Raw genomic sequence first — 15,464 nt, 5'->3', positions numbered from 1 at the left:
CGGGACCGGTAACCGCAGCCCAGGTGCCGGTAACCGCAGCCGAGCCGTCCCCGCGCCACCGGGGCCTCCGAAACACCGAACCCGTGCGTGTCATCCCCAAAGCACAGCACAAACCCCGTCCGAACCCCGCTCTCCGCAGATGGGCGGCATCTGTGCGCTGTTTTATTGATTATTTGTTTAAACTCCCCGTCGGCTTCGCAGCCCCGTCACGCTGCCAACACGATCCCGCAGGAACTGCCCCCGGGAGAGGCGGGCTGGGCGCTGCCGCGGGGGAGCGGCCCGGGGGCGCGGACGGAGGTGCCGCAGAGCCTCGGGGGCAGCGCCGGCCCCAGCGCGGCCAGAGCCGGTGCTAGACCTGGCCCTAGACCTCGTAACAGACCCGGTCCCGGCACCGGCCCGTGGCCCCCGCGGCCCCCAGCATGGTGCGGCTGACCTGCGTGATGCTGCTGCTCGGCCTCGGTGCCCCCCCGGCGGCAGGTAAGGGGCCGCGGGGCCGCGCTGGCATCGCCGCCGGGGAGCGGGCGAGGGGCTGCGGGGAACGAGGGGTCACACATTAGCCGTGAGCTGCATTACTGCTGCGGGAGGTGGTTCGCTGCCCCAGCTTAATAGCTATGACTGGGGATGGAGGCAGCTCCGGGCACCTTTCCACCACCCCAGAGTTTATTCTCGGGCGCTGCGACCTTGGAGCCTGCAGTGGAGGTGGCGCATCCCGAGCAGCCGGGGTTCTGCTTTGCACATCTGACCTAAAAGTTGCGCTTCTGCTCCCTCCTCTGATCCCTTGCCGCGGGTCACAAGGCACCTGGGCAGCCGCTGTCCCTCGCTGTGGGACTCGCAGAGCTGCATTCTGCAGAGAGAGGTCGGGAAGGTAGAAGAAATCCCTGAACTGGATGGAATGTCTTGCTGTGCCAATCACTCTTTGAGTGACCTTGGGTTTGCCACTGGAACTCCAGCTGCTGCAGCTGTTGGGCCGATATGGCCCTGGTTTGTGCAGCACAACGATAACCTCCAAGGAGAAGTGCTAGATAAGCATGAGGTAACTGGCTATTTTTTTCCTAAGTTCTGCTGAAGTGGAGCATAGCCTGAATATTCTAGAGACATGAAACCTCTCTGTGCCAGATTTCATCAAATCACAAGCATTTCTCTGTTAACTCAAAAAACTGAACTCAGGGCGTTTCTTGTGCTGTGAAATGTGAACAGTGGAGTTCTTGCTCAGGCAGTAATGTTACAGTTCATTTCTCACAGTCCTTTTGCCTCCAGAATTGCTCAGCACCTGTGATGTGTAAAATAAAATGTGGGCACTAAGTAGATGCTTTGGAATCTCTTTCCACCCTATCCCAAGCTGATGGGTGCAGAAAAGCCAGCACAGGAGCTGGGTGACCCCAGTGCTCCCTCCACATTACAGGTCACGGATGAGTGAGAAATGCAAATTCTGAAGCTCAAGGGTTCCTGTCCCAGTTAGCAATCTGGTGGCTGCTGAAAGAGAGAAGGAAAGGCACCAGCATGAGAACCTCCTAGCTCTGCTGCTCTGCCCAGCCCTGCTGGTGAGAGGAGAGCCAGGGAGGGAACATGCTCCATATTGGAGGCAACCAGATCCTGCTCCCAGCTCTGTCCAAGTTCATAGCTATTGGTGGTTGTTGCCTTTCCTTTTGTTTTGAGGTTTTAGGCTTGTTTTTTTGTTAATTTTTAACACATGCAGATCCTTTAATGTTGCTGCACTGCTATTTTCTGGAAAAATTGAATCTATCCTTTCCATAAAACCCAACTTCACTCACACTCCATCCACTGCAGTAGTTGCAAGAGCTGAAGTAAGTAGAGAAGATAAAAGTGAGTCATTCAGAGCAGCAGAGGTGGTTCAACTGACTAGTTAAAATGTGCAAATAAATAAATAACATTAAAAATGCAATACAACAAGGTTTGTTTTGCTTTTTTTCTTCTCATTTCCGCAGAGGCATATGGTCTAGAAATAACCAACAATGGTCCCATCACAACAGGAGCTCAAGCTACTGTTCAGGCCACTCTAAGTGTGCAGAATGAAAGTGTCACATCAGACGTGTATCACTTTAACTGGATTTATGCTCCTCTGATTCTGATAGAGAAATCTGAGCAGGGGTTTAACTCTGTCATTAATGTGACCGGAGAATTTCCTGGGACTTTTCCTGTATCTGTCTGGGTGACTCACAGGAACTGTTGGCTGTGTCGGCCAGTTGCTAGAAATGTCACTGTGCTTCAGATCACAGGTAAGATTTGCCTTTACAACCTCTACACCTTCAGGAATTCAGTATTCAGGGTGCTGGCTGCCTTTCTTAGCACCAGGAAAATGAAAGTCAGTTGTAAATATGGCTCCTGACAACAGAGTTTGATTTGTGTAGCCCTTTGACTGAAGGTGAGTTTAGGTGACATTGTACAATTAGTACAGTTAGAGCCACACTGCAGTCTATCTACATCCAGGAAGTGTGATCCTGCCCATATTTTCCTGCCTCTGTCACTTGGAGAAACTGAACTAGAAACCAGATGCTTCAGCAGCTGCAGTTCACACATCAGCATTGTTCAGAGATATCCAGAGTCCTAAAACAATGCTTCCCAGCATTTCTACTTTTAAAGTTAGGATGACCAGCAGCAGTGACAGTCTGCTGATTTTCCCTGTTGCATGACACAGCAGATCTTAGGCCATCACCACAACAGAGCCTTTACATTTTCTTTTAAACCTCTAAATGAGTGTACTGAAATCAGATATGAAATCATGGCTGCATTTTCAAATGTTCATAAGTGCAATTTCAGCTTATTCGGAATATTCATAACCATATATATGCTTTTTTTTTTTTACAAATTAACCAGTGGGGTGGCATGATTAACCCAATTTTTGGTACAGGAGGTTGACATGAAATCATCAACTGACAGCTTTCCGCTGTGTCATCATAATACCTCTTTATTCACAGATTAGAGAGTTCCTTTTAGATCAGCCTCGTAAACAAATTCCAATATAAAACCTCTCATAGACATCAAACCTTAATCCTTTCTGTATTCACAATATATAGAGCTCTGTTCTTCGTCACAGTCAAATTTTAATTTATGTAGAAATAGCTAAAAACTAAAAAACAAAAACCCAGCAATATAGAAAACCTCCCTAAACAAACAAATAAACCCCAGCACCCCAAACATGAAGGGTGTGTATGGTGGTTTGGTTCTAAATCTAGATACTCATTGTTAATCCCACTTGTTTTTACATCAAGAGTAAAAGTTTATACTGACCTTAATCAGTCCAAGATTTCTTAGTTCTATTAGAAGTTTTATCATGACCCACTGTATAACCCTAAATGAGTATTTTAATTTCACTGCCTCATTAACATATGTAACAACACTGAATAATAGATATAAAATACACTTAACCACTTGGAGTAGGACACAGAAAAACTTAAGCAGTAATGTTTTGATACACACACAAAGTATGTTATGGAAGTGACATATACTGTCATTCTTTTCCCACCTTATTATTCTGCAGAATTTATCACAGGGAATCTCACCATTGCCCAGATAGAAGACAGTGAAGTTGTCACATGGGGTTCTAGTTCCTCCACAGGCACAGTGACCCGGATTTCCTTCTCTCTTCATGACCCAAGTCATTACTTCAAGTCAGCATCATTTGTCTACAACTGGGATTTTGGAGATGGGTAGGTGTGGTTACTTGGTTGGCTTTAAGGAGTATTCAAGATGGGTCTGATTCAGATGCTCATCTAGAGAAAAATCATAGTTAAATCACAAGACAAAGCATACGCCTTTGTGAGTTGGTACATCCTTGGCATGTCACCCTGGTGAATTTTGAAAATCTGAATTCACTGGGTGCTCACAAAATGATGATGTTTTAAAGACCTAGATTTCTTGTTCAGATATATGCTTACATGTATTACCCTGTGTGTGGGATGAGCCAAACTGAGTGAAATGAAATAAGCAGCTTATTGTAAATTATTTTAAAACATCATTGTGCCTGCAGATCTCCATTAGCAGGTGGTTGTTGTGTATGTGAATAATTTGTGCACTTAAAGAGAACGGAAGCAGTGGTTGGGCAACATGGAGCTGTTATCATGACCAGCTATCCATAAATATACAACAGTTTGGTGAGGAGCTTTTGAAAGTGGAGAGTGTCTCAAATAACATGCAGGTGCACTTTACCAGGGGTAGAACAGCACTCAGAACCATTAGAAATAAAACCATGGGTAAAGCCACACGGTAGTAGGGAGGAAAAAACCATTCAGTTATTTATCTTATTTGAAGATATATATGAATATATGTATATATGAATATATATATATATGAATATATGAATATATGAATACATGTATAGGCAAAGAGAGATGTGAGATGTAAGCTTTAGTCTTTGAATACTATTTTGTTTCTTTCTTTCTCCCCCCACCTTAGTTTTAGTTAACTTACAGTCTGCCTGCTATGAAAGTTGTTTTCTTAATATACTGACTATTCCTATTTCACTTTGTGAATTCTTTTAGCATTATCTTTAGTTTCTTTGATTAAAAATGCACAAGTTTACTCCAGATCTTATGGTGATTGTAGTTCTATAGGTAATGCCATAGACATAAATCCTCATTGATAGGGACATAAAGCAGAATTAGAATCACAGTGACTGGAGTCTGTAAAGAAAATATATTAGAGCTTGTCCAATTTTAAACCAGAAATCTGCAAGCACTTGGTAAAAGGCAATTTGGATTCTCAACCTTTTTCTGTTTCACACAGAGTTTACCAGATTACCAAGGAACCCTTTGTCTACTGTAACTGCTCTTCCATGGGGAATCGCACGGTGCACCTGAAAGTCGTAGCTGAATGGGAGCAAATTGGGAGCATCATCCATGAAAGAGAAATTATGCAGAAAACTGGTGATTTTACCACAGCTCTGGAGCTTTTGGGTAATCAAAAAACATTTTGCATATTCAATTCACAACTTGCTATATATGTACAGATAAAATCTAGCTTTAAAGTGGTAACACAACTTCAGCACAGTTTCACATGCAAGAACTGGCCAACATGATTCAATGAAGTGTTTCCATTGCAAAATGGACTTTGTGCTGTTCTAGTGCAGAAAAACAGGGGGAAACATATAAAATCTTTTGTTTCCTTTTAACCTACAACAAAAATTTACTGTCTTTTTGAAAATCTCACATACACTTAAAACAATAAAATGGTGACCATAACTTTTGCTGGATTTGTCAGTTTATACCAGCTAATCCTAAACAATACATAAGTTAAAACAGGCATTAGGAAAGTCTCATTAATTTGGTCAGCTTCAGGAGTAAATAAACATGGAAGGAAAAATGTAAAGAATTAATAAAGTAGTTGATTATATATTAAAAAGAAATCATCAAAAATTCAGAAAACTTACAACACCTCTACTGGTAGGTTTCCTTTTTGGGTATGAGACAAATATTATTATTTGTGTGACTGATGGAGTTCAAATCTGCTAAGACTCTGAAAACAAACCTTCACTGGAAAACCAGTGAGTTTCAAGTTTCCACGTGGAGTGTGACATGCTGCCTTTTTATTTCTTTTCAGATGCTGTTAAAAGCATTAACGTAGTGGGCTCCAGAGAAACTCACGTAATGGAAAACTTGAATTTATCTCTTCATATCAATGGCACGTAAGTAGCAAACAAGACTTCATTCCCCAAAAAGTGAAAACAGCAAAAACCATTACAGGCAAACCTGAGATCACTAAAAGCAGGCTTGGTAACCTCCTAGTCACAGGACTGGGGCTGATGCAATAGGAGTTTAAGAGAGAGAAGCAATGACAAAGGCTTGAGAGATGGGTTATCTAAAACAAAGCTAGAAAATGAGCTAAGCACATAAACATGCTGCTTTCTTTAGCAGAGAACGTCATAAAGAGATAAGAAACAAAAACTAATAAAATGGGGCAAAGAAAAGCTCTATCTGATGTCAGAATCAAAGTCCATAGTGCATAAGGTGAGTCTGGGCAGCATCAGTTGGAACAGAGGCCTGGAAATGTAAGTGAAAAGCATCAATTAGACATGGTGAGAAGCCACATGGACATAAAGTGGGTTGCACTAGATTGCTTGATAACAAACAAAAACCTTTTGTTATTGTAAGGGAATGCTGTGGTCCTTGCAATTAATTTACCTTTTCCAGCTGTTAGCTGATTGTCCAGAGCTCATCTTCCAGTTTCAGCTGCAGGGTTTTTTTAATTAGAAAAGTCTTGGGTGTGCTTCAGTAGCACAGACAATGATTTCTGTGTGAGAAGGACAAAGAACAAACAACATATACTCCCTTGGAAGTGCAGGGAAAAAAGCCTCCTTTTATCTTTTTTGGAGAATGACTGTGGAGTTTTCTACACACAGTGGCCTGCCGGTGACCCACACAGGTATTCAGCTCTCAGCTGAAAGACTTACCTTCACAGGAGCACCACAAAGAACCTTTTCACTTGGCAAATGCTGTAAACCAAACACTTGTGAGGTTAATTACTTTTCTATTTGTATTTAGATTACCTTCATTATTTTTAAAATTATTACATTAGTTTAACCAAGATCTTACCTGAAATTTTCGTGAATTTTTCACTTTTTTCTGCCGTGTCTTTTTGCTCTTTTCCTTTCAGCCCACCACTGGCACTATGCTGGCTTATAAAATCCGAGTGCATTCCACTTGAAGGTGACAAATGCCATCTGGTGGAGATCAGTGGCTCCTGCTACAATCTCAGCCACACCTTCAGAGACGCGGGGCAGTATTGCCTCAGCATCAGAGTGGAGAACGGCGTCACGATGCTGCAAACCTACCACGGGATAAAAGTGTGGCCAACAGGTGAGGAGCAGGGAGAGAGGTTCCCACCTGTCAGGAAACTGACCGTCTCAAACAGGTTAAGGACAATTAAGAATTAACCAGCCTGCTGATGAGGTTTCTGAAAAACTTTGTATAGATTCCTAAAAGGATAGGAATAAGAGAGAGTTTATAATGTGCCTGCTGTAATTGCTCTGAGCTTCTTGCAGTCTGCTAAACCCTTAGTCCCAAGGGTGTCCTGAAGCTAGTAAGTTTTCTGGGAAGGCTATATTACTTAAATTACATATTTTTCAGTTTAAATAGTCCAGTTTTGGTAGTTAGAAAGGATAATTAGGAAAATCTACATCTGTCACACTCACTTAATTAAACAATCTCAATTCTCCTTTTAGTTTAGTTATGGGGGTTTTGAGAGCAGATTTCTCCAGGTCTCCATTTCATTACAGATTTCTGTCCCTCCCGCAAGCGATCCCTGCTGGCTCCCCCATATGTGGTCACATGTGCCCCTTTTGGGTTCCCAAATCATCTGGGAAAGTGGTTAGGTGGCTAGATGAAGAGGACAGAGGGCAACCTTGTGATACAGAACAGTTACCCCATCTAACCATGGGCAGCACTTGTGTACAGACAGGGCAGATCACTCCAGAAGGCACTGATGTGCATTCAGGGCTAAATCCTCTGTCCTGGAGGCTGCTGTGAAAGTGAAATAATCCTATCCTTTCCTATCCTCTTGGAGTACCACAGAGGTACAAACACCCTGTCGAGTCAGGGCTAACACAAGTAACGGGGTGGGGTTTTTTAGGTTGTTCAAGAGAAAAGGCAGGTAAAATGGGAAAGACCTTTTCCCTCTTCTGAGATTTCAGAAAGGCATGGAGTAATCCAGGATGGAAAATTTATTCCCTCTTACACACATCTCCTTTGTTCTATAAATACAAGAGCTTCTCCTAAAACTTCTCCATCTTTTCCTTCTCACTGTTGCCCCTTCTCAGGGTATTGTATCACTCCAGGAATGTGTCCTTGTGCTCTTTCCTAGGGATCCACCCAGCTTTCTTAGTCCTGGTCTGCATCGCTCTGGTTTCAGTGATGTTGCTGCTGGTGCTGTACACGACCTTCCGAAGTAACACACAACAAAAAGATCTTGTGGAGGTATTCAGTTACTCCTACTTTCAGCTGGGACAGTAATTAAGTATCTTTCAGCCATGAAAAGTATTTAGTATGACAGGTTCTGTAATCCCCAGACAAGTGGAGCAGGAGGGAACATTTCCCTGGTATGTATGATCTGTTCCACTGAAAAATCTAAACAGTGTAAGCAAACACTTTTAGCAACAGGCATGTGTCTGGCTTATTGCAGAGAACTCTAAATCAAGTTTCCATGAGCAATTTGTAAATATTCTCAAGCAGATGCTTGCACTGAAATATCTCTCCCAGAGGATCTACCTCAGAGTAGTTACACAAAAGAAAGCAGAGAGATAGTGCAAGAGGATATAGGATAATAAAATAGGAGGGGTACATTGCCTAAAACAGCACTGAATTGTTACCTACCCCTAGTATGTGACCTTCGTCTCTCCAGTTCCCTTCCAGCTTTGATACACCTTTTATTTGCTACAAAATGTGTTTGTAATAAGCATGAGTTCCTAAATCAAAAGTAGCTTTCCTGGTACTTTGCAAAGTACCTAATACCCTTTACGTTGTGCCACAATGGGAATAACTTACCTGTGGAGACTGCCTATGAGCAGCAGGTATGAATCAGAAGTCTATTTGAAGTTGGTGACTGACTGAAAATGGTTAAGGACCAAGTGCCATTTCTGGCCCTATGTATTTTTGCTGGACTCACTTAAGCCAGAAGGAACAAAACTAAAAATGATCTCTTTGATGTTTTTTCCAGGTAGCTGACTTTGACTTTTCTCCACTGTCTGATGAACACCTGTCTAATCATTCAGAGTCAGGCTGTGGCCCACTATGTTGCAGATCATGTTTTCTTCAGTCATCAAAGGAAGCTGCCAGGGAGAGTCATGAACTTCGACATTCTTTTTACAAGCCAGTCAAAATGTACACACAGTGAAGAACTCAACTGCACTTTGGTTGCACCAACTGTCTACCTTTCTCACTTAGGATAAGTTAAAAGCCCAATGTTGCACAAATGGTTTCATTTTGCCAGTGCAATGAGGTTCACCATTTTAAATCCAGCACTTGATTTTTTCATTCTCTGAGCTAAAAAAGAAAAGTAGCTTTGTATTTTTAACTTATACGGGTGTGTACATTTACAGCTGTAAGTGCAGCATTTTATTCTTATGAAAGATTGTTTTATGTGCAAGTTTGCTAAACTCACTACCTCCTATAATTTTTCTGTTCCTTCTGCTGTCTGTTTAAAAGAAGAAAATGCTTAAGATGAACTTACCTCTGTTTCCTATGTTACAACAATATTACTGGAAATGGAAGTCACACAAAATGCTGTTGAATGAGTATTTCTTCTATAAGGGAACTGATGTGTCCAGGTTGAGAACAGATGAGGTGCTTCCAATGAACCAGACCACCTAATTATGTTGTCTTTTTTCCTCCTGTCTTAAAAGACCCTCTTTTTAAGCTAATAGACTTCTGTCAGACTGTAGTGGCTGATGACCTGCTCTTGGAGAGCTACCTGCTAGCAGTATTTTGGTGCTGTACAGGGGTCCACGTCTACCACTTTGTGAAGTGATACAACACTCTAATCTTTTTCAGAAAGTTTTTTTTTTTCCAAGCTGTTCATTCTTCTTTTCTTTCTCATATTACTCCCCAGCTAGTCATTAAAGCTCCTCTTCCAAAAAATGCAACAGCCAGTAACTCAAAGATGCTCAGAAAAACATATTCAATTTGAATTCATACTCAATGTTCAAGGCTGTATGAACTCCATGCCTGTTGCAGACTATCATCTACTATCAGCTTCCTGCTCTGCCCGGCTTTGCCCCTGCTATGAGGCATTTCAGAGTACCCTAGAGGCTTTTAAACAAAAGTGCCTTTGTGGCCATTTCTTTTTTTAAATGTGACACACCTTCCCCACCTCTAATTTAAAGCCTAGGGGTATTGTGGGCTTGGGGTTTTTCATAATTTCTCAAATGCACTGATTGGGAAATAATTGTCTGAATGGGAGGAGACTATTTACTGTGAGGTTTTTGGAGTGCTCATGTCACACATTCAACTTCTGTGTTTCCTCAGAGAAGCCCAGAGCTTCAGTTCCCCTGTGAACAAAATTACAGGACTTCAGAAGGGCTCTGTTAATAAGCATGATACATTTAAAGTAGAATGGGATCATCTAAGATAACAAATTCTATAAACCCCAGTTTTTGTCAAAAAGTACTTTCCAAGGCAGAACTTCTCTTGGCTTTTCTTCTAAAGAGAAACTACATTTCTATGCAAGCTTGTTGATTAGGAGTGGTGTCCTTTGTATTCCTCCTCAGTGCTCTGGTATCAGACTCTTATCTTCAGTCATATTCAGTTACTGTTAAAAATGTGCCTCTCTTTAGCAAACAAGCTACTGTGCCTGAGAGCTTCAGTTTTATTGTCTATTCCTGAGATCCCAGCCCTCTGAGCCACTGCCAAAGGTACAGAGACTCGTTATGGGATGTCAGTGTGGTTGGTAAATGGCTACATGGTCTTTGGGCACTGAAAAGATTTCTGATATGCAAAATGCAGCTGAGAGTGACAAAGCCCTAGACAGACTGCACAGGGGCTTTCTGCAGCCAGAAGTTTAGTTTGAGCTTCTTTTATTACATTTGTGACAGATATGTGGCCCTTACTGTTGTAATACACTTAAAGACAACCCCTTGACATGCTAATGAATGTGTAAAAAGCCCTTTCTTCTCCATAATGCACTCCTAGCAAAGACAGTATCTGTGACAGCGGACTCAGATACATGCAACAGGGGTCACTTGGGTTTGAGAAAGATCATATAAAAGGATTAAGACCTATGCTCTGCCCCTTTCTCCATTAATTTTTTTTCCAGGTGATTCAGAGGGTATCATGGGGTGTTAGGCCACAAACATTGCTGCTTTGGGTTATGTCTGAGCTGAGATACAACTGATCATGTCCCAGTCCAAAAGAGTGAGACACGGAGTTAGTGCTATAAAACATCACTAACAGGCCTAAAAAAATCCCCAATTTCCTATTAAGGAAAGCAGAGCAAATGTCCTTCAGAAGAATATTGCCTCTTACTCTCTTCCTAAAATGAACAAAGGATGACAAAGGAGTCAAATGATTCAGAAGGGTAGAAAAGATAAAGTGCTGCAAAGTGGAAAGTCAACACTATCAAATAGTGGAAGATACTACTCAAGAGCAGATGGAAAAGTATAGAGGTTAGAATGAAAGACTTCTCTGGCAAAAAATAAGCAGTGGAGAAAGTACACTTTAAAGGGCATGTCAAGAAGCAAATTAACCAAGGAAATTTAAACAGCCTTAGCAAATTGAGGTGTAAGTATGAGAAATATTCACACGAACATGTTCTTGAATCCAGTATGAAACTGCTTCCTGCACTAAAGACTGATCTGTGGGTTCGATAAATGCTTCTGAAATTGAAGACAAAAGGTAATTGAGTGGTTCAGGATATAGCAAAGAGATTAGTGGGACGGAACAAGGAGCAGTAGGAGGATTCATTTTGTTAACCTTAGAAATCAATGACCTGAAAAAAGGAATGTTCAGCAAAACGATCAAACTCACTGATTCAAAACAAGAGTCCAGTGAGTGCAAAGCCAAAGAGAGATTAAATTCAGGTGATAAGCAAGAGTGTGGGCAGATAAAAAGTTTAGGCAATGAGAATTAGTTACAAGAAAATGTATTTGAGCACGAAAATGTTCTGGAAATGCATAGTATAAAAACACAGTAAAGCAAAAGAACTTCTTTTATTCTGCAATTTGTCATATAAACAATGGTGTCAGTCTGTGCAGCAGTTATGAGGGCAAATTGGACCTTTATCTTAACAGCAGAGCATGAGGCTCCGTGGCTAAACAGGTCAAGGCTGAATTCTGTCTTTCATCTCTGGAAAGGAGATTACACAGCCCAAGCTGTGACAACAATTTGAAGTCACAAGACCTCTATCGCGTTTGCTGTGTGCTGGAGGAATGGAAATTCTTTCAGCAGAAGGAAGGTGAAGAACTTCATATTTAAATGCTCAGCTTTATTATTAGATAATCAGCCAACACTTCACCTTGATTTTGTAGAGCCAGTGCCAGTTTCCATGGAAACTGAAATGCCATCCTGCAACTGTCACAAAGTTGTTCAAATCCTGCAGATCTCAGCTTTGACAGCACACCGCACACTAGAAATGTGGATTTTTAAATTACAGCCACTAAAGTGGGGAATGCAGAAGTTCCAGAAACTTCTTTCAGCGTGGGAATACTTGTTGCCAGGGCATGTAATTCCTACAGCAGTGTGCACAAAGAGAGCAGTCACAGAAGATCATAGAACCCAAAATATAAAACGGTTTGGGTTGGAAGGGACCTTAAAGATCATCTTGTTCCAACACCCCTGCTATGGGCAGAGACATTTTTCACTATCCCAGGTTGCTCAGAGCCCCATCAGTGGCCTTGAACAATTCCAGGGATGGGGCAGCAGCTTCTCTGGGCAACCTGTGCCAATGCCTCACCACTCTCACAGGAAAGAATTTTTTCCTAGTATCCAATCTAAACCTACTCTCTTTTAGTTTGAAGCCATTCTCCCTTGTCCTGTCACTCCAGACCCTTGTAAATAGTCTCTCTCCATCCTTCTTGCAGGCTCCCTTCAGGTACTGGAAGGCTGTAATTCAGCCACTCCAAAGCCCTCTCCAGGCTGAATAATCCCAATTCTTTCAGCCTTCCCTCACAGCAGAGGTGCTCCATTCCTCTGATCATCTCGGTGGCCTCCTCTGGACTCGCTCCAACAGCTCCATGTCCTTCCCGTGCTGGGCCCCCGGAGCTGGAGGCAGCTCTGCAGGTGAGGTCTCACCTGAGCTGAACCCCCTCCCTTGATCTGCGTGTTTTACAAAACACCACAGTTGTGCAACAACTAACACAACTACAGGAGCCAATTTTACCAGAGCACTAGGAAAAGACTACCCCAGCCAAATAATTTTCTGAAGCGTTTACTCACAGCAGTCCTGGGAGGCAGGGAAGTGATACTATCGCCTCTCGCAGGAGGCAAAAGGGAGCCGTATGGAGATACGGCAGCTGTAAATACCTGCATTAAAAGTCGAGATTATAAAGGTGATGACCATTTGGCTAATGCCGGTCCTTCCCGCGGCCCGTGGTGCGAGGAAAGCCCCATATCCAGGTTTCCTTTCCCACATCCCGGCCCCCTCTCCCGGGCCCGGCCCGGCCATGAGGCGAAGGCGCGGGACGCGCAGCAGGGGGCGCGCGCCGCGCGGGGATGTCCCTCAGGCGCCGCCGCCATGGCCGCGCTCAGCCCCGGCCGGGCCTCGTGTGGGGCGGGGGAAAGCACAGCCGGAGTCGATAAAGCAAACACGTGTTATGCACAATAAAAGTACCGCAGCGCTGGTGCCGCCCCAAGCAGCCGTGAGACATGACTCTGAGTCAGGGCTGCACAGAAACGCCGCCCTGTGTGGGGCGAGCCCCATGTCCCTCACTGGAAAGCAATGGATGGATGGATGGAAGGACAGACTAAACATGTTGTCCAGGCAGTAACGCTCCTGGAAGAGAACTTTCTGCACTTTATTCAGTGCACTTTGCACAACGACACCCCGTCCCACAGTCCCTCACACCAGCGGGACGCACACGGCAGGGTCAGGAACGGGACGGATATGGCCCATTCCCGTGAACCAAAGCAGCATCACTGTCCATGAGGGAGAGTAACTGTGGATCATAGGATCATTTATGTTGGAAATTACTTTTAAGATCATCAAGTCCAACCGTTAACCCAGCACTGCCCAGGCCACCGCTAAACCATGTCCCCAAGTGCCACATCTACACACCTTTTAAACCCCTCCAGGAATGTGACTCCACCACTGCCCTGGGCAGCCTGTGCCAATGTTTAACAACCCTTTTGGTGAAGTTTTCCTAATATCCAATCTAAACCTCCCCTGGTGCAACTTGAGGTCATTTCCTCTTGTCCTATCGCTTGTTACTTGGTAGAAGTAGTGATCTTAGTGAAGTTTCAATCTGCAATGACTTAAATTAAGGAAAATTAAGAAAGCAGCACACAGTATAAAAGACAGCTGAGTGTAAACATTTCTTGAAATCACCTGGAGGTACCTGTCACTTCAGTGTAAGGTCTCAGAAATAGGGAAGCAAAAGAAGCAACAAACAGGCATGTTCTGGTTTAATAATTCTATAAATTCGGTCTTTCCTGATAATATAAATTAGGACTTTGTTATTTAAAGAATCTTTTCTAGCCATAATTTAGATACAAAATGAGAACAGACCTCAGCAATAGAAGTTCTCTTATCTGATCAAAAGCATGTACTTAATAGCAAAAAAATTCATATTATGCCATAGGTTTTTAATGTCTTTTCAGTCTCCTGTCCTTAATCTATTCTTCTTTCATTATATGCAAAGCACTTACAATATTTTGAATAAAATCAAAAAGGAAAAAATAATCTAAAAATCCAAATGCACTTGCTAATTAAATAGCAATGCCCTTACTTTCATTCAGGCAATCTAGATAAATTACAATCTTCCCATACTAATTAACTCCAAGTTTAATGGATTTCTCTCACCACCCCAAGCTATGTAACCAAACACAACATGCTCAACTTTACAAAAACAAGTCAATATTGAAACTGGATGCTTTGCTTCAGCAAAGCACTCAAACGCATGTGTAAGTGCAAACACAGGGTGAGACTTGGAGGAGCAGCTCCTTGGAGTGGTGGAAAGTGTCCAGTGGAAAGGTGAGTAGCCTTACTTCAGGAGAGCCCAGTTCTCAGGACCACATCGAACATCTGCAGCGAGCACCTGCACCTGCAGAGCTGATGTCTAGTGCAAAAAAGCACTTTTTAGCCCACTATTGGATTTTTTTCCACTTGCAAAGAATCCAGAGCATCTTCATGGGCCACAGGGGACAAAACGAGTGGATTATGACAGGCAGCATGGAGTGTTCTCTGCCACCCCAGGCAAATGCCCCATGCAGGAACACTGCAGCCACAAAAGCAGAGAGAGCTGCATTTCTGAACTGAACCCCAACAACACAGAACAGTTCCTGGGAGCCTCTCTATTTGCACGTTAAAGTGTTTTATTGTATTAATTACACCATTAAAGTAAGGTTACTATTCTGTTAGTAAATAATCTGCGTATTGGGCAGTCGATCAAGGTTACAAGAAAGGAAATTTGAGTTAAAATATTTTGAGAAAACATGAGAGCAGTCAACCAAGACAGTAACAGAAAATGAACAGCAGCCCCTGATCCTAGGAGAGAGAAAGGTGGGTCAGTATAGTTTCCCTGAACCACCAGGGAAACACTTGGATTTTTGTAACAGCTTGAGTTGTGAATCTGAAATTACTCCAGGTAGCTCTACATCTTGTATTTTGAGTTCTTTCAGTGATTTTTTTCGCCTTCTGACAGCAGCAAGATAGTAATGCTCTACCCTGTCAAACAACTGCAAGATTCCACTTACAGATAAAATTATTCATACTCAGTAAAACGAGTGTTTCATATCACAGGTCCACCCCTGCAGAAGGAGCAAGGCATCCATTTCCCATGGATACCTCTCCACAGACAGGAGCTG

General features: G+C 42.9%; 1 protein-coding gene and 1 long non-coding RNA gene across 3 annotated transcripts; one reads left to right on the top strand and one right to left on the bottom strand.

The window, feature by feature from the left end:
- The first annotated feature begins 80 nt into the window (after positions 1-80).
- On the top strand, positions 81-9,028 carry TMEM130 (transmembrane protein 130). Its single transcript, XM_064673041.1, has 8 exons — positions 81-477; positions 1,947-2,237; positions 3,500-3,668; positions 4,744-4,913; positions 5,557-5,641; positions 6,610-6,812; positions 7,816-7,928; positions 8,668-9,028. Exons 1-8 carry the CDS (start codon positions 420-422, stop codon positions 8,842-8,844), a joined length of 1,266 nt encoding a protein of 421 aa, XP_064529111.1. The 5' UTR covers positions 81-419; the 3' UTR covers positions 8,845-9,028.
- On the bottom strand, positions 2,900-6,636 carry LOC135423122 (uncharacterized). 2 transcript variants are annotated; one of them, XR_010434710.1, is made up of 3 exons: positions 6,549-6,636; positions 6,138-6,246; positions 2,900-3,731 (listed from the first exon to the last, which is right to left on the bottom strand). It is a non-coding gene; the product is annotated as an uncharacterized LOC135423122 (long non-coding RNA). The 2 variants fall into 2 exon arrangements; XR_010434709.1 differs by having other exon boundaries at positions 6,138-6,613.
- Positions 9,029-15,464: the final 6,436 nt, after the last annotated feature.

Source organism: Pseudopipra pipra, chromosome 16 (assembly GCF_036250125.1).
Source record: "Pseudopipra pipra isolate bDixPip1 chromosome 16, bDixPip1.hap1, whole genome shotgun sequence".
Classification (NCBI taxonomy): Eukaryota; Metazoa; Chordata; class Aves; order Passeriformes; family Pipridae; genus Pseudopipra; species Pseudopipra pipra.
Note: the sequence above shows the minus strand (reverse complement) of the source record. Positions and strands in the feature narration are given on the sequence as shown.

What these genes read in the sequence shown, in the direction of transcription:
- TMEM130 (XM_064673041.1), top strand. Translation starts at nt 420, where the DNA reads ATGGTGCGGCTGACCTGCGTGATGCTGCTGCTCGGCCTCGGTGCCCCC. An exon ending in CACTGTGCTTCAGATCACAG is followed by an intron (nt 2,238 to 3,499) that starts GTAAGATTTGCC and finishes ATTATTCTGCAG; the next exon opens with AATTTATCACAGGGAATCTC. An exon ending in GATAAAAGTGTGGCCAACAG is followed by an intron (nt 6,813 to 7,815) that starts GTGAGGAGCAGG and finishes GCTCTTTCCTAG; the next exon opens with GGATCCACCCAGCTTTCTTA.